The sequence below is a fragment of the Harpegnathos saltator genome, unplaced genomic scaffold (assembly GCF_003227715.2).
Source record: "Harpegnathos saltator strain DR-91 unplaced genomic scaffold, Hsal_v8.6 scaffold16, whole genome shotgun sequence".
NCBI lineage: Eukaryota > Metazoa > Arthropoda > Insecta > Hymenoptera > Formicidae > Harpegnathos > Harpegnathos saltator.
The window spans coordinates 2303521-2322869 of NW_020229939.1; the positions used below are offsets into that span (position 1 = coordinate 2303521).

Below are 19349 nucleotides of genomic sequence, written 5' to 3' on the forward strand. Positions count from 1 at the left end.
TGGACAATATTGCCAAATAATTCTACAGCCTGTTTTGGAAATAAAAGAAAAGTAGCCAATGGTATCGGCATTTATGCGTATGAATACATTTTACACGGACAATTGAATATTGTCAAATAATTGTCGTTAAATAATTCTGCGACCCATTTGAAAAATGAAAATAAAGTAGCTGATGACGGTATCGCGTTTGTAGAAATATCTCTTATTCAGATGACTGAACATCAGAAGAGAATCATTCGCTATTTTAAATTTCGTATGTAATGCAGGCTATCGATCAAGTAATCCCCTGATTGTTTCGAGCAATGTATTTTATTCAACGTCACAAACACACACATGCAAAATCTATTTGCAATTCGCATTGACTCGAACGATATTTTATCTCCCATAGTTCCACATCCGTCATGCAGAATTTTGCTTATCTTTTCATTTTGCATTTACTCACCAAAACGACTTGCAGTCAGAGCCGGCTACGTTCCGCTTCAACTCTGTAACAGAAAATTCACATTCGCTTATCAGATTTGACCAACGAGTACGAGCGAGTAAAAGAGTAGTTTACCCTCTGCGATCCTAATTCAAGTCGAGCCGGAAATTATAGCCCAGCTCTAGATCGCCAAAGGTCAAACAGTGGACTATAGTAAACTTGTAAGCTTACCTTCAAGCCGACTCTGCTTGGCCCGAACCGGATCCTCCGGTGCGGCATCCGCGTCCGTCGGATTGCTGTTGCTTTCCGCAACAACTGAAACAGAAAAATAATTTTCCCGGTTGATAACCTGCGGTAGAGAGAGAATATCTTTAATCGGGACAAATCGAAAATACGGAAATATTTTGATACCGAATTTTTATCTTTATATTTTAGTTCCAACATTGAAAATTTAAATGAGACATGAAGCTTTCGAGAGAGCTGATGAGGAACAAAAGCAAAGATTGTAAAGAGTTGAACACAGATGTGTAGGAAACTTGTAAACTTTACCTTCCGGCCGACCCTGGTCTGCTCGAACCAAATCCTCCGGTGCGGCATCCGCGTCCGCTGGACTTGCTTCCCGCAACGTCTGGAACAAAAATTTAGCGTTCCTGGTTGGTAAGCTGCGATAGAGAAAGAATGTTTGGTCGGGATGAGTGGAGAATATTCGCTACGATTCTTTTTCTTCATTGACATCGAAAGTCTAGATAGGAGCTTTTGAAAGAGCTGACGAAAAAAAATGACAACAAGAAGCGGAAACAACAGTTGTGTGCTCTCGAAAATACTCTTTTACGAATGGACATTTAAATTTAGATCCCGTAACGAGAGTAAACAGACTTGGAAGAAGCGCTGACCGAAAACAAAAAAGGTCGCAGTCTAAAAAGAAGGTATGACGTTGAATATTCTGCACAAGACCGGTATACTCATACAGTTGGGAATTATTCAGAATGTTTGATTAAGAACATGATGAATTAGGGATCTGCATTCATGGACCGTTATCCGTCTCTGTCTGGATCGATGTCTTTTGTATACAACAACGCAATAAATAGATAGACAGACAGAGATTGACGAGAGTAATTGCAAATTCACAAAGTGATGATTACTAGTCGGATGATGACGGATTATGAATGCCGAGCGCGAAATTCCGACTTCTTATTCCCGGAAAATTCGTCAAACGTCCGCTCTCGTTATCGGAGACCTCTCGCATAATAAATGATTCCACATACCTGGAAACGTGACGTATCGCTGCCGGCGTTCTGCTTCCAGACTGCTGAAGTCCTCTGGATTTCACTCGCTCACGCTTCTAATACCGATACTCGCGATTCGACCGTGCGGTTAATGAACGCGATGCCTACACGATGCCGATTGAGTATCTCGAGGACCGACGAGATATATTTCTTTTAATTACACGAGATGGAAGTGACGAGTGCGTCGCGCACTGTTGCTGTTGATGGAATGAGGTCGAGTACGCGAGGTGCGCAACTATTAATACGAAGGGCAAAAAGTGTCGTCGCTCGCGAGCCGATCAACACAATCGGCGCGATGTAAACATTGCTGGCCTCGGCGGCGGTTGAAGCAAGAGAGACTTGCCCTTGTGCGTCTCTTCTTTTCTCGAAGGTTCCGAGACGACGAGAGGAATGCGAGGAGGCCTTTCAATTGTATGCGACATTGATTTACTATTTATTGATTACTGAAAATAAAAAAAATTACTCTGTCGAAACATCGGACATTTGTTAGCTTTATGTTAATTAAAGAGGAATGTGTACGATTAGAAAATATGTTAGCAATTAATTGTACAGAGTGTCAAAGTTATTGTGACGCCGGTTTCGGAAAATAATTGAAGGTGATAGCGTTAAAGAAAGGAATTTCATCCCATGCGAAATTTGTCTCGTTCTTATTAAATGTTAGATTATCCGTTGCGGACAATAACTCTTCTACTTTTCATCTAATATTCAATGATGATAAATAACATTTAATTGCATTCGTTTGACTTCTTTTATTTCGAAAACAAAAAAATATATATCAGGGTGGGATTGCACCTATGACAACATCAACGTGATTTTCTTTGATGCTTTTTTTAAAAGTTCAGATATTTCGTCGACTCGCGAGATATTTATAATCGGAGTTTCGTCGCGTTAATTAACACGTGCTCCTCTTAGAGGATCGAATGCTCACCGACGGCCACTGTCAATGCCACGAGCGAATGTCCGGAACGGACGGAATGCTGAATTGAGCAGCAAGACGAAGGAAATGGGATACGAGCAACGATACATTATGCGTCTTCAGACGTGTCAAATCGTTTATTGTACAGAAGATTCTGATACAGCAACATTTGAAGATTTAATATTTAATACGTACTTTTATTTTTCCTGCTCCTGCCTCCTCCCTCCTCCCCCTCTCTTTTTAGACCTCCGGGCATAGTCTGGCATAGAGATGACAACTGTGGTTGCAGCACGGACATAAACCGTCTGAAAGCGGATGTAACACGAACTTCCATCGCATGCAGATTTTATCACCGAGACCTGAAAGTGGATGTAGCATCGTAGTTTCCCTCTCAAAATGGATGCAGATGGCGTCCTTTCCCAATGCAGAAAGTTGGTGTCGCAGAAAATGCGGTGTTGGCCACATAGACTTAGGGCAAGAGCACAGGCTTTTGCATAACACATAATACATAACACATAAGAAAATCAATCAATCAGAGTTCTTCATTTCTGTCCTGAGGAGGGAAATGAAGAAAATTAATTGGTTTATTCTCTTATGTGTTATGTATTATGTGTTATGCAAAAGCCTATGCTCTTGCCCATAGGAATATAGGGACAGAGGAACATAGGAACAGAGCATAGAGTTGCGGGGGGATAACCATTGCGGGACGATGCGACGAGGTAAACTGTGCCTAAATCTAATTGGTGCCGTGTGTAAGTATTTGATACATACATAGATGTGTATGAAGTTGTGTATGTGAGATTATGAAAAAAAGACACATGCATAACTTTTGCAAAATACTGTCAGTGTAAATAGTTCTTATCATTTTGTTACATTTACTATTTGCCAGTGACAGCCAAGTCATTGCATCACGCTCTCTGAATATGCGCACTATTGTAGCCAATGAAACTTAGGCATAGTCACCCCCCGCATTTCAGCACAACTCCCCTCGCCTATCTTGCGGGCTTACGCTCTGTCTCTATATTTCTATGTCTATGATTAGCCGCTTTCAGATTTTTCTCTTCATTGTATGAAATTAAAAAACATGACCGACTTGCAAATACGTACCTCATTTCCATCATAGTTATGTCATACACTACAAAAATAGACACACAAACTTCTCATAAATAAAATGTCACTTTTAAAAAACTTATATGCACGCTGTTTGGCAAAGGGGTTCGCACAGTTTTTTAGATATTTCCAATGGAACGGATTCAAGGGAAAAATTGCAAAATAAATTTTCAACTGTGATGAAATGAAATTAAAATATTTTCTAATAATTTTATTTGATTTTAAACAAAGCATGAAAAGAGGTAGTTATATTTAGAAACAAAATTATAATTCTTTTTTTCGAACAATATGATATATGTATATATGCAGAATTATTACACACATTCGGTATGGTACTTATAGCGTGACATTGACGATGAGCATGTGCTTTTCCTTTATTAGAAATCAAGTAAAGGTATATAAAATTAAAATTGTAATTCAGCAATATATTTTTGGAGTTATATTTATTAATGTACATTAAAGTATATTCTTTTTTAGGAATTGATACATCAAAGTAGAATGGTACGTTAAAGTGTATTCTTTTTTAGAAATTGTAGAAATATCGTTGTCGAAAACAGTTATCATCTGATTAAATCCATTCAGATAAAAATCAAAACAATTTGTTTTCTCATATCGAACGATTGCGAAAACAAATTCCATGATATCTTCATCATTACGAGTGTCATTGGTTCTTAGTCCTTAATTTCTTACTTCTTCTTATTTTTGTTAATCCAACTTAAGAAAGAGGACACTCGTGTAAATACATCAGGACATCCGAGCGCGCATGGTCTACCAAAAGAGGCGATTCCGACTTGAACGTCATTAATCACCAAAGGTCCACCAGAATCACCCTGAAGTAAAAGTACGGATACCGATAAAGAGATTATATTCGGTTAGTATCGCGTCGATAGTGAATATTTGTTTATATGTTATTAAATGTTAGTCATAATTTCTAATCGTCTTTTTGCCTGCGTTGCGATAAAAAATATTCTTGTTTGCGCAAAATAAGCACAACATTTTATTCAATGATGTTTGACGTACTTCCAATAATATTGTAATAAAATGATATAAATGCAATATTCTATGTAATATCAATGCAAACAACTTACATGGCAAACACCTTCTCCTTCTTTCGTCAGAGTACAAATGTGAGTTTTCTGAACTTTTATATTCTTTTTTTCGCACAACGAGAGAGGATATATCTCCAAATCGGTTTCTTTCAAATCGTTTGAAACATCTCCACCGAGCTAAACAAATAAATTATCAGAAAAATTATTACATTATTGATGAAATTTAAAATTCGACTAGTGTATTATGAGCACACAATTACATACGCAAGCAGATCCCCATCCAGTTAATTTGCACGGTCCGTTATCGATGTTAGTAGCCGTAAGATAGATCTTCTGCACCTTGTCGTTAAACTTGATTGGTTCTTTAAGATGAATCAGACCAATGTCATTAATGAGTAGAGGCATGCTATATCTTTCATGGGCAATGAGAGATTCAACTGAATAAACCTCGCCTGTCTCATTGAGAAAGTTCGTGCCGGCGTGGACTTTCAAATAATTCAGCTGGCTTTTTAGCCTAATAAGCAATATAAAGACATGCAAAACTAAAGTTGTATTATACTTGGACGGTAATACATATAAATGAACGCGAATGGTTTGAAACGTACCTTTCGATACAATGTGCTGCTGTTAATATGTTATTTTCGTCGATGATAGATCCGCCGCATATGTGAATCCCGTACCATCTTAACGATATATGAAACGGATATTTTTTGATTTCAACAGTTGTATCCACAACTTGGGAAATCAGCGATCCTTAATGCACAGAAAGAGAGAAACGCATTTCATATCATCGCGCAGAATATGTATCACTGGACACTGTACACACACTGTATGTGTGTGTGTATTTGCGAATAACTTCTAAATAGAATATTGATATTTTATCCGATAACAATTAAGAAATTTATGGTTACATTAGAATAAAAAAAAATATTTGATGGCGTTGACCATAATTACACAATGAATTTCTGTTAGGACAACAAAAGATAGTGGTGGCGGAAATAATTACAATTTTAGTGATTTAATATAATAATCTAACATTTGGCCAGATCATTTGCGACAACAAAAAGTTGTTGAAGTGAACAAAATCAAACAATTTCTTTTTCTTAGGCGTGCTATTTAAAAAAAGATTAAAAGTTTCCTGACAAATTGCGAGGAGGACAAAAGATAAAGATAAAAAAAGATAAAAGATAAAAGACAGACTTGTCGATACTGCGATAAAAGTGACAAGAATTATTTAAAAATTATGTTATATTGCTATCTGCCGCACGCTTATTTTTGTCGTGAGAAATTTTTGTTATACAATCTACACACTCACCCTGAGCGGCGCATTTCAGAGAGATGAGCACAAGAAGAATATACACAACCATTCCGATTCTATGCAGACCTGTCAGTATTGGTTTAAGAAAAATTGTATCCATGAGTTTGTATATGTTTCAATATTGCTTGCGAAAGAGATACGGTTATAATAATAACATAATAATGACGTTTATGAATGAAATTTTAATCGATTTCATACCATGCACAATAAAGCACGCTTAATTTCGTTGTAATTTTTATGTTTCTACAGGATTATTTGAAACAATTTACTGTCCTTGAAATTACATGTTCTTAAATGAATTTTAAGACAATTTTTCCTCTTGTAAAGTGTTATCCGAAGCTTACATTTTAAGTTATAAAGGTAAGTTGTTTGCTTGTTACAATTCGAGCATGGAAGGTATAGGCAGGGATGGCAAGCGTTGATGTTGAACGCGTGATGCGATGAGTTTATCGATTCATATGATAACATTTTACACATCATTTTTATAACTTCCGTTAATGATCATGCGGTTGAATCAAACGCCGCGAAAGAAATTTGCAAAGTTGATACGCGTTTCTCTCTTACGCAAACGCGTATGATTGCGTAGAGAAACTTAATAGTTGACAGCGATGTTGTCTGCATATAAACGGGTTAATGTGATCATAAAACAGCAAGGATTAATGCGATCGTAATAGCGAATTAAGTGTTTTAAATTAGTAAGACACGATTGTAACATAATGTTTGAAGATAAATTATTTATTACGCGAGCATTCTTTTTCAAACTGAAAATGAACTCTCTAGGATGCTAACTTCGTCAAATATGTGTGTTAGCAGATAACTATCTAACAGAATGACATTACGATATACGAGCAACCTTTTGATATCTGTATTACATGACTTTTCCACAAAAGTGATGCAAAAGATCAAGAAATGTTTATTTACAATGTCGTAATAAAAATAATGGTAAAGCACAAGGCAAGTGAACAAAGAGATATGAAAGACATATTAATATTGAAAGAAGTTTTAAACATAGCGAGATATACGTACAAGTTTGCAGTCATATGAAACGATAGAACGTACCGAACTATACATGTTCTTATATTATTACTTATCAGCTTTTATACTATTCCTTATATCTTATTCCTTATAACATATACTTATCTGTATCATGTTTATTCATGATTTGCGTTTCACAAACATGGCTGACGCGACATATTTTAAACACACTTCAAATAATAAATCTAACTTCAACGTAACTTGTTATTAAGCTTTTACTAGACTTATAAATAACAGAACAGAAATAAAAAATAAGAGGAAAACAGAATAGAAATAAAAAGTAAGAGGGAAACGGACGTCGATGAATCATCATATCGAGCTGGTTGTTGATATATGAATATTTATTTATTTAGATATTTGCAGTTAGGAGTAACATTTTATTATATATAATTATACGATGTTTTCAGTACATGTCATGGATTAAGTGGCAATTTCACGTGAAGATATATGACAAATAATAAATCTTACTCCAACGTAATTTATTATTACGCTTTTATTACACTTGTAAATAAATAGAACAGAAATAAGATAAGACGGAAACAAGGACGTCGACGAATCATCATATCAAGCTGGTTGCTGATATGTATACATGAATATTTATTTATTTAGATATTTGCAGTTAGGAGTAACATTTTATTATATATAATTATACGACATTTTCAGTACATGTCATGGATTCAGTGATAATTTCATGTTAAAAAACATAACCGATCTTGTAACTACGTGTATCGCTTCCATCGTAGTTGTTACATCACACTCTACAAAAATAAACACACAAATTTCTCATAAATAAAATATCACTTTCAAAAAACGTATATGCACGCTGTTTGGCGCAACGGTTTGCACAATTTTTTAGATACTTTCGACGATTTAAGGGAAAAATTGCAAGATGAATTTTCTGACAATAATGAAATTAAATCAAAATATTTTCTAACAACTTTATCTGGTTTTAAATAAAGCATGAAATGGGATAGTTATAATTAGAGACCAAATTTAATCTTTTTTTCGAACAGTATGACATTTGTATATATGCAGAATTGTTAGACACATTCGGTGTCTACTTGATACTTATGGCGTGGCATTGATAATGAACGTGTGCTTTTCCTTTAGAGATCGAGTAAAAGTATATAAAATTAAAGTTGTAAATCAGAATTGTACTTTTGAAATTACATTTATTAAAGATACAGGAAGTCCCATTTTAAAGGACCCACTCAAATATCTCAGAAACACTGCGTTAAATCGAAAAATGCTTAAGACAAAAGTTTGTGTAGCTTGAAGGGGGATATAGACCAGCGATAGCATTTTGTTTATAGATGGTTCCATTTTCGAGATATTTACTGATTATCAATTTTCTTAAATGAAAATTCAAATTTTTTTATTATATCATCTTCTTCTACTAATTAATTTGAACAACTTTTGTCTGAAACATTTTTTTATTTGCTTAATACATTGTGAGATATTTAAGGAAAACTTAGTAACTTTTTCAACATTTACCTTACGATATCTCGCTAACTATTCGTCGAAAGAAAAAATAATATTAGACTTTTTACTTTGTTTACTGTCAAGAATATATTACTATAATAGTGTCCTAACTTTTATTAATTTAATAATTTTGAAATTTCCAAATGTCAATAAATTAATAAAAGTTGGGGCACTATTATAGTAATATATTCTTGATAGTAAATAAAGTAAAAAAGTCTAATACTATTTCTTGTTTCGACGAATAGTTAGTGAGATATCGTAAGGTAAATGTTGGAAAAGTTACCAAGTTTTCCTTAAATATCTGAAAATATATTAAGCAAATAAAAAAATGTTTCGGACAAAAGTTGTTTAAATTAATTGATAGAAAAAGATGATATAATGAAAAACTGGAATTTCCATTAAAAAAATTGATAATCAATGAATATCTCGAAAGTGGCGCCATCTATAAACAAAATACTATAGCTGTCCTATATCTCCCTTCAACCTCAACAACTTTTGTTATAAGCATTTTTCGATTTAACGCAGTGTTTTTAAGATATTTGAGTGGGTCCTCTAAAATGGGACACCCTGTATATTAAAATATATTCTTTTCTTAGAAATTGTAGAAATCTCGTTGTCGAAAACAGTTATCATCTGATTAAATCCATTCAGATAAAAATCAAATCAATTTGTATTCTCATATCGATCGATTGCGAAAACAAATTCCATGATATCTTCATCATTACGAGTGTCATTGGTTCTTAGTCCTTAATTTCTTACTTCTTCTTATTTTTGTTAATCCAATTGAAGAAAGAGGGCACTCGTGTATATACATCAGGATATCCGAGCGCGCATGGTCTACCAAAGGAGACGATTCCGACTTGAACGTCATTAGTCACCAAAGGTCCACCGGAATCACCCTGAAGTAAAAATACGGTTACCGATAAGGAGATTACATTCGATTAGTAGTATCGCGTCGATAGTGAATGTTTGTTTATATGTTATTAAATGTAAGTCATAATTTCTAATCGTCTTTTTGCCTGCGTTGCGATAAAAAATATTCTTGTTTGCGCGAAACAAGCACAACATTTTATTCAATGTTTTATTTGCTTATTCAATGATGTTTGACGTACTTTCAATAATATTGTAGTAAAATGATATAAATGTAATATTCTATGTAATATCAATGCAAACAACTTACATGGCAAGCACCTTCTCCTGCTTTCGTCAGAGTACAAATGTGAGTTTTCTGAACTTTTATATTCTTTTTTTCGCACAGCGGGAGAGGATATATCTTCAAATCAATTTCTTGCAAATTGTTCGAAGCATCTCCATCGAGCTAAACAAATAAATTATCAGAAAAATGATTACATTATTGATGAAATTTAAAATTCGACCAGTTTATTACGAGCACACAATTACATACGCTAGTAGATCCCCATCCAGTTAACTTGCACGGTCCGTTATCGATGTTAGTAGCCGTAAGATAGATCTTCTGCACCTTGTCGTTAAACTTGATTGGTTCTTTAAGATGAATCAGACCAATGTCATTAATGCGTAGAAGTATGCTATATCCCTCATGGGCAATGAGAGATTCAACTGAATAAACCTCGCCTGTCTCATTGAGAAAGTTCGTGCCGACGTGGACTTTCAAATAATTCAGCACGTTTTCTCTCCTAATAAGCAACATAAAGACATGCAAAACTAGAGTTGTATTATACTTGGACGGTAATACATATAAATGAACGCGAATGGTGTTTGAAACGTACCCATCGATGCAATGCGCTGCTGTTAATATGTTATTTTCGTCGATGACAGATCCGCCGCACATGTGATCTCCAAACAATCTTAACGATACTTGATACGGATATTTGCCGATTTCAGCATCTTTGCCACCCACAATTTGAGGAATCAGCGATCCTTAATGCACAGAAAGAGAGAAATAAACGCGTTTCATATCATCGCGCAGAATATGTATCATTGGACGTTGTACACGTATGTGTGCGTGTATTTGCGAATAACTTCTAAATAGAATATTGATATTTTATCCGATAACAATTAAGAAATTTATGGTTACATTAGAATAAAAAAAAATATTTGATGGCGTTGACCATAATTACACAATGAATTTCTGTTAGGACAACAAAAGATAGTGGTGGCGGAAATAATTATAATTTTAGTGATTTAATATAACAATCTAACATTTGACCAGGTCATCTGCGACAACATTGAAATTAACAAAATCAAACAAACAATTCCTTTTTCTTGGGCGTGCTATTTAAAAAACATTGAAAGTTTCCTGACAAATTACGAGGGGAACAAAAGATAAACATAAAAAGAGATAAAAGTTAAAAGACAGATACTTGCCGATACTGCGATAACAGTGACAAGAATTATTAAAAAAAACACGTTATATTGCTATCTGCCGCACGCTTATTTTTGTCGTGAAAGATTTTTGTTATACAATCTACACACTCACCCTGAGCGGCGCATTCCAGAGCGACGAACACGAGAAGAGCGTATACAGCCATCCTGATTGCAGACCTGTTGGTACTAATTAGAACAGTATTGCATTCCTAGGTTTATATGTGTTTCAATATGCTTGCGGACAAGATATGGTTCACGTGATAGCAACGTTCATGAATGAAATTTTAATCAATTTTATATCATGCACGATAAAGCACACTTAATTTCGTTGTCGTAGTTTGTGTCTCTAATATAGATTGACGCGAGCGTTAAGACGGATCAATTTCGCTTTTTTATCCAGAAGTTTTTAAAAGATTAGGAAATCCCTGTCGGTTATCAGAGAAGTACGGATTACGGTCTCAAGGTTAGTTTATTTTTATCTGGTCTACATATTTCTATATCTCTCACAATTTATGATAACGCCGTTATATCGAATGTGATATGTGCTTAATCCTGTCCGTAACCGATGTATCTTGTTTTAATGAGCATAAACAAAAGAAAAAAAATTGATAAATATAACGAGCAAATGGAAAATAATGTTCTATTCGTCGCAGTTGTAGCAATTGTCTCTATTGGATTTAATTGCATGTAATTAGATTGGTAAAGTAAAATATAAACCATTTCTTTACAAATACTAATGTAATATACTCTTAAAAGGTAGATATGCCCAAATAATATTCGAATGTATCGAATATTAATAATATAATAAATTTGTTGAAATTAACTTGAATGTATCGACATACTACTGTGATAAAAAAATAAGGTCAATTTTTCATTTAAACTTCGCGGGTATTATAAAATCATGAAATTATTTTTTTGTGGGTTGGTAGCACTGTCTTTGACATTTATGCAGAGTTTCATGTCAATATATTCAATTACTGCAGAGCTATACGTGTTTTTGTAAACATACAAAAGTGAGTTTTTCGATTTTTACTATGTCTGATTTTGTTGAGCAAAGAATTTACATTAAATTTTGTTTGCGGAATGAATATTCTGCCACGGAAACATTGAGGATGTTGCAGAAGGCCTTTGGTGATAAGGCTATGTCGCAAGAAAATGTTTACAAGTGGTACAAAGACTTCAAAGAAGACCGAGAACGAGTTCAAAACGAACAACGCTCCGGACGACCATCAACATCTACCGATGAAAGCCACGTCAAGGAAATCAAACTGTTAACAAGGAATATTATTTGAGTGTTATGCGCCGTTTGCGTGAAGCTATTCGCCTCAAGAGGCCAGAATTATGGGCAGACAATTCTTGGTTTTTGCATCACGATAATGCACCGTCCCACACTGCATTGGTTCTTCGAGAACATTTCGCCAAAAATTCGACCCATATCGTTCCACAACCACCGTATTCGCCTAATTTAGCACCGTGCGACTTCTGGCTGTTCAACAAACTCAAAAGACCGCTCCGGGGACACCGTTTCGACTCGATTGAGGAGATAAAAGCCGAATCGAAGAAAGTATTGAAGGCCATCCCGGAAAAAGACTTCTCTGACTGTTTCGAGGATTGAAAAAACCTTGGCATAAGTGCATTGTGTCGGACGGGGAGTACTTTTAAGGCGATGAAATTGATTTGGAAGAATAAATTTGGAAGAATAAATAAAGATTTTCCATTTTAAAAACAAATTCACCTTATTTTTTGATCACAGTAGTATATTACACTTATAGTACGCTATTGAATTTTATTTGAGCCTGAAGTTCCATATATGAGTGTAAAATATATAAAATAAAATATATTAATAGCTCGCGCGCATTGCAAATTTATCGTTAGTTTTTAGTGCAACTGCGCCAAGATTTTGCATTAAATATTTTTATTGCATTGCACAATTAATTGTAATAATTATTATAATAAGTAATTGTAACTCTTGATACGTTACATAGTTACGAGGTTGACTGATATCAGCGACGAGCAATTGCTTTTTTATCCTTCGCAAACATGAATTTAATAATTCATAAGTATAATCTATAAATATATCGTTGTATGATCAAAATTTGAATAAATATATTCGTTAAACTCTTATGGTGGTCTTATGGTGGTCTTATACATGATACTTTTACAACTTTTATGACTCGTACGTTGTCATTAACAATGAAAATTTAAGATTTATAATATAGTGTTTTATTTTATAAATTTCGCGGATAAATTTTATTTTTAAGATGTGGTATATACATGGCAGTAACAGAAAAAGACATAGCTTTTGCTAATAGGAACTGCCATAGCCCGAACAAATTTCGAATACTGTTCGAGTACTGCAGCTGATATGAAAGCCTTCTCTAATATTTTCAACTGTCCAATGGGAAACTTACCGAATATTAAGACGAATTAAATAAAACAAAAATGTTAATCATTTAGAAAAATAACATGTTCTATCATGCGAAAAAGGCGTTTTTAATACATTAACTCAACAGTATAATTAAGAAAATGGAAATTAGATAATATTATAAAATCTCTTAATGTTGCTAAAAATAAAAATAATGTTCTACTTAAAACAAACTAGTTGTTTCGAAAGTTCAAAATTGTACCTTTTTATGTACATTGATCTGGCATTTTTAAAATAATCTAATTTATGATATGTAAATTTAAGATTTAACACATCCAATATATTCAGTGGATTCAACTTTTGTTAACATTATAGCTATTAATGAAAGATAAACTCATATAATAAAACTTCATATTAGAATTGGTCGCTTTGGTCCAATATGATTAGAAATCCCGAATTCTATCGGCTAAATAAAAATTTAAAAACTGGTCGCAAATGGCGCTAATATATTTTATGAATATATGTATATTTTATGAAACTGTATAGAATTATGATTAAAAATATAACACATACCATAAGAAAATAATAAAAATTGAAGATACATTCAAAAGAACATATAATTTCTGTTGACCTACAATCTGAAATTATTATTCTGACCTTACGATATTCAAGGGAAATATCATACATAACCCGCAAGGCGGATATAAAAATGGCGAACTTGTCATAAAATCAGCAATTAACAGAGCAAACATGAATTTTCTTTTTATTTCTATTCTATGTGCTATATAGTTTGAATAATGCAACTTAAATTAAAAATTATCGGTTTATGCTTTGCTCTTCACTGGTGACGACGATGTCCGCGATAATTATCGCGTCTTGCTTCAGAGAAGTATGTGGAAAATTATCAGACATATTGTATTTAAGGATCTTTTTTATTTATGTCACAAAAGGTCAAAATGAAGTATTTCTTAAAACAAAATACTCATACAAAAAGTAAAAAATTGGATGTTTTTTTACATGTACCTAACACTTAGGAGATAATACAATGTAACATATTATATATAAGTACATACATACGACGTAACTTCGAAAACTGTTAACGTAAAATAAACTCCACGCGTACTCAGAGATCAAGTTTCACGTACTTTCTATTTAAATTTCCTTTCGCAACGTGTGATATATTTTCTACCATAACAATAAATTCTACGTAGCATGGCTAGTATCACAATTCCGGCGTTTTATCTCTGCAACAAAAGTACGATATGCGCTAGAGAAACAGACAAGTAGACAAAAAGTGAAGTACGTAAGAAATGTGTGGTACTCTCGACTATAACTTATAGAATGATTCATTTTTACAAATCTTAATGAAGTTCATGATGAGACGGGTCTATGTACAAATGAAAGTAGATACACTATAGGTATGAAGAACGCAGTAATTCAGACACGTCGACGTAGAAATTCGCTGTTTTCTTATAACATATGAAACCTTAAGTGTGTGACACATTGTGTATGAAGCTATGCTAGAATCTGCACATTACAATAGCAGTCATCTAATTCGCTGAGCACATCGAAGTACATCTACAATACAATGTAAAGTACAGTCGTTCTACACGAAAACTTAACACAAGTTGTAAAAAATAATACTAGTATTGTACAAGCGAGTATATCTAGTAGCTGCACGACGAGGGTCTCCATCAAACGAATACTATCTGATATTTGTACAAATTAAAACAACGGAACGTTCATCCGAATGCTCCATCGAATGTCACCTAAAAACTTAACGAATCACTATATACCGATTTTACGTCTAAATTTTCCTGCCTCTAACGCTGAGAAAATCTCCCTTCCTAACCTAAAAAATCTCATGGGCTGCATGCAGCGTCGGCTCCCAGCATGCGAAAAGTGAACGCATTAGGGTTTACAGTTCAAATCCTCAGTATTGTATACTTGCAATCGTACGCGATACGAACTTTTAAAAAATGCAATAGGCATTTCGCACCACGACGGTAGAAAATGTAAAGGAGATTTAGACTTTCGTCTACGCTAACACTTTGTAATCTTGTTGGCACGACGATCAATTAACTCGCTACGGAGAAGACGATTTTCTCTTGGGCCTTTCGCCGAAGAGGTATGACATTCGATGAGGTCGACGAACCGTCCGTACGAGAAATTCAGGTGGCTCAGGTGGCTTTGTTGCCCGCGCGGAAGCGAGACATGTAGAAGTCGCAGTCCGTGCAGTAGAGCGTAGGCTCGAGCACGGTTCTCTTCCGGCAGAGGTTGCACGGATTCACGCACGCCCTCACGGTGGCCACGATGCTCGTCGGCGTCTGCATAGTGGACTGCGTCATTATCGGTTGCGTCATCGAGACGACTTTCGCGGTGGACATAGCGAAGTGCAACTGCTTGGGCAGCGGTGGGTGTTGGTAGGCGGGATACTTCATGTTCGACTGTATCTGACCGTTTTGAACGGTCTTCGGATAAGTCTGATTGGAACCCAGGATGTTTGGCTGATCTACCTTTTGAGGTGGCCGCTGATAACTGTCGTGTCTCTGTTGATAATTCACTGTGTTTTGCTGTTGCTGCTGTTGTTGTTGTTGTTGTTGTTGCTGCTGCTGCTGCTGCTGCTGCTGCTGCTGTTGTTGGTAAGACGTAGCTGGAGGGTTGGGCGGTGGTTGGTACTGCGGCAACGGTTGGGTCATTCTACTTTGCGGAGGAACAATTTGGTAGGGATAGGGAAATTGACCGTATTGATACGGACCTGGTGATTGATTGGGAGGATACGAGAACTGTTGTTGCTGCTGCTGCTGCTGCTGCTGCTGCTGCTGCTGCTGTTGCTGTTGCTGCTGCTGCGAGTGCTGCACGGTTATCGGGCTAGCGTTGTGCGTCGGGATTCTCTGGCTCAGGGTGTTCTGTTGCGGCTGCACGATCGCCTGCTTGTTTATCTGATTGTGCTGCTGCTCCAGCTGATAATACGTCCCAATGGGGTAGGTTTTCGGCAACAGTTTCGCCTGCTGGATACCGTTCTGGATGTATTGGCCATGTACTTGCGTGGGATATGGGCTGGCTGGTTTCTGGGCTTGCGACTGAGGAATAGCCTGATTCCGTGGATGAGACGTCTGCGTCTGCGGGTATAGCGACTGCACGAACGGCGGAAATCCATTCTGAATGTACCTGATCGGCTGCTGCAGCTGCGGCGAGTACGACGCGGGTTTCGTGGTACCGTTGACCGGTGTGCTGGAGTAAGTCTCTCTGACCACGTCTTTACCTTCGTTCCCGTAAGGCTTCTTATCCGTTAACGAGCCGATCGAGTCGCTCGAATTCTGTCGCCCGAACGTGGGCTTGATGGTATCTGGGATTAGTATCGGATTAACGCTCCTTAGCTGATCCTGGAAGGGTGTCGCTGGCACGCTGTCGGCTTCGCTCTTCAAAGGAAGAGTCTGCTGCTGGAACTTTGTGGCAGTGTTCTCGCGATTCATCTCTGCCTCTTGGAGGCTTCTGATTTCTCGCAGTACTTGGGCAGTTTCCGGTTTGTTCATCGCTGAACGTAGGACCCTCTCTAGGATAGGATTGGGTATGTATGAGTCCTTCTCGTCGTCTTCCGCTGTGGCTACGAGCACTACTTGGTCGCAGAAAGACACGCTTTTCTTCTTCCCCATCCGCCGTTTCACCTTTCTCGGAGCAATGTCCTCTTCGTTCGGCAAGATCGTTGTGTTCTGAATGGTGTTCTGCATCGCCACCTCGCTGATGTCGTCCTCCGGATAATCAACAGGCAAGCCGTTCTCATGCGGTAGCGTCAAGGACATCGACAGTATCGCCGCATTTAGCCCGCTCTGTTGAACGCTGGAATTGTTCGGCGGTACCAGCGAGATAAAAGTGTTTTGGCTTGAGTTCGACTCGAAGCCGGAGTTCGAGACCGACTGAGAAGGCGGGACTTCCGCCTTCGCGAAAGCTGTCGGATTCTCGGATGATAATTTGGCCGGTTTCGTCTCTTCCACCGTTGACACTTCCTGAGGAACATCGGACGACAATAGCATCGGGGACAAGCAGTTCGTGCTCTGCTTTGCCTGGACTTTTATGTCCACCTCTGATTTCGAGGTCGGTTGCAGTTTGATCTGCTCGAATCTGGCAGCCATGTCCTTCACCGAGGAGACTACTCGTGGACAGTCTGTGACGTCGCGACCTACTTGATCGTATCCCTGTCCAAGACTGTTCATCATCAAGTCGCTGGTTCGCCTGGCAATGGTTGATCCTTGAATCGTCGGTGTTCTCACCTTCGGAATATCTTGATCCAGGGATCCTTGCCTCTTCATCTTTCTCTCAGCCTGCTTAGCTTGCAGCTCTCTCAGCCACGTCTCGCTGGACGACTTCTCCTCTTCCTCGTGCTCCTCCGGCCGTTTCTCGTCGTTCAATTCGCCAGTCAAGATCTGCTCCCTTTTGCTCTGTAATTGCGCCAATAGACTGCTGATCTGCTGCGCCTCGAATTGCTGCGGACGTTGCTGCAGCTGAACGGAGACTTGATGCTGCTGCGTCTCCTGAAGATGAATCGGTTCGTCGATCGGCGGCGGTGGCGGCGGAAAGTCCTCACTGGCCTGTCTCGAATGCGACACTGAGTGAATCGATGGATACGGAGGTGGTGGGAAGTCCTCACTCGGTTGCCTCGAATGCGAGGTGTTTCCGTTTTCGGGGTAAGGTGGCAAAGGGTCCAACTGGGACTGTTGCTTAGAGGGACTCTGCTCGTTGTGCACGTCGGCGCGAGTGACGACGAAGGTCGGCTCGTAGAGTATGCCGTTGGCGTATTGCACAACGTCGTCTTGGATCCTAGGCTTGCTGTTGTAGTTCGTTTGACAGGTGCCAGCGACATTAGCACTCTGCTCGTTGTAGGACGGTAGGAATGGAAGAGAATGTGATTCTGACGAGTAATCGGAATAGTTGGAGTTCCTGTTGGACGCATTAGACGAGTTATTAGTGCTCATGTGGTTCCAATAAGCAGCGTTCTGATCCTGCGACTGGTTGGCTGTACACTGACCGTCGGGCAAAGGATATGCAGTCTTGTCGGATTGCTGCTCGTGCACTTCGCCCGAACACTTAGACTTGCTAAGCTGAGAAGTGGTCCTGAGCGGAGGGGGCGGAGGCACCTTCGCCACGTGTAACACTTTGCCGGCGCTGCCGTGGAAGCTCTTCCTCATCAGCCGGCTTCGCTCGAGATTCGGGTTGCTAGTGTTCCCTGGTCCGCCATTTCCGGCAAACTCCAGGTGTCCTTCCGAGAGGTAGCCGCTCAGCGATTGACTCACGTCGTTGCCCTTCAAACCGACGCTGGAATCGTCCACTGACTGCTTAGGCAAGGTGTTGGAGGTTCCCTCCGCGTTCTCGTTCGCTTGGCCGTCTTGCCCTTCGCGCAAATCTGGCATGCTCCTGTTCTTCCTCTTGATCAATCCGCCCATCAGCAGTTTCCTGCGAATTTTGTGCTGCTTTTTGCCCTGCTTCTGCTCTATCACGGCCGCGTTGTTGTTAGGCTGTACGCTCCTCACAGTAGACGTGTTAACCTCGACGTTTTCCTTCGGCTTCTCAATCTTCGTACCTTTTGGCGACGGCGATGCTCTGGACGGTGCTATCGAGAAGTCCTTCGATACGTTTTTGTTCCTCTCCTCGCTCCTGGCGCGCTTCTTGTCCTTCTTGTCGTCCTCGCAACGTTTCGTGCGGCTGAACAAACCGGTCCTCTGCGTCGGGCGATCGTACAGCATGTATTCCTCGTCCTCGATGACGTTCACTGCCGTCGCTTTGCTACGTAGAGTCTTCTTCTTCGGTAGAGTCGCGTAAATCTCGATGCTCTTCGTGGCAGGCTTGTCCACTACCGTCGGCGCGGCGTTCACCAGGAGCTCCCGGCTATTCTGTCGAGAATGATTACCCTTGTCCCGCGAGCTCTGCCTCGAGTGTTGACTCGACTTGCTGTTCTCTCGGGAGTGTTTTCCTTCCGGTGCCCCTTCTAAACAAAGAAAAAAATGTCGAATGCTCCTACTACTC

At 38.2% G+C, this 19349-nt stretch overlaps 2 protein-coding genes across 4 annotated transcripts in view; both read right to left on the minus strand.

Moving 5' to 3' along the window:
• Positions 1-4159: 4159 nt before the first annotated feature.
• On the minus strand, positions 4160-11220 carry LOC105191810 (serine protease 30). The gene is made up of 11 exons (XM_011155469.2): positions 11076-11220; positions 10366-10516; positions 10023-10272; positions 9798-9935; positions 9377-9516; positions 7127-7137; positions 6098-6166; positions 5388-5535; positions 5047-5296; positions 4822-4959; positions 4160-4563 (listed from the first exon to the last, which is right to left on the minus strand). Exons 1-11 carry the CDS (start codon positions 11125-11127, stop codon positions 4420-4422), a joined length of 1491 nt encoding a protein of 496 aa, XP_011153771.2. The 5' UTR covers positions 11128-11220; the 3' UTR covers positions 4160-4419.
• Positions 11221-14261: 3041 nt separating this feature from the next.
• The window catches only part of ec (ubiquitin specific peptidase echinus), a 90902-nt gene continuing 85814 nt past the window's right edge, over positions 14262-19349 (minus strand). For 2 of the 3 annotated variants that reach the window (XM_025296762.1, XM_025296761.1), the window contains one exon: positions 15509-19311. In XM_025296762.1, coding sequence (XP_025152547.1) covers positions 15509-19311 — 3803 coding nt within the window. Of the gene's footprint in view, positions 19312-19349 lie in introns of all 3 variants that reach the window. The other variant, XM_011155463.3, reaches the window with a different exon arrangement.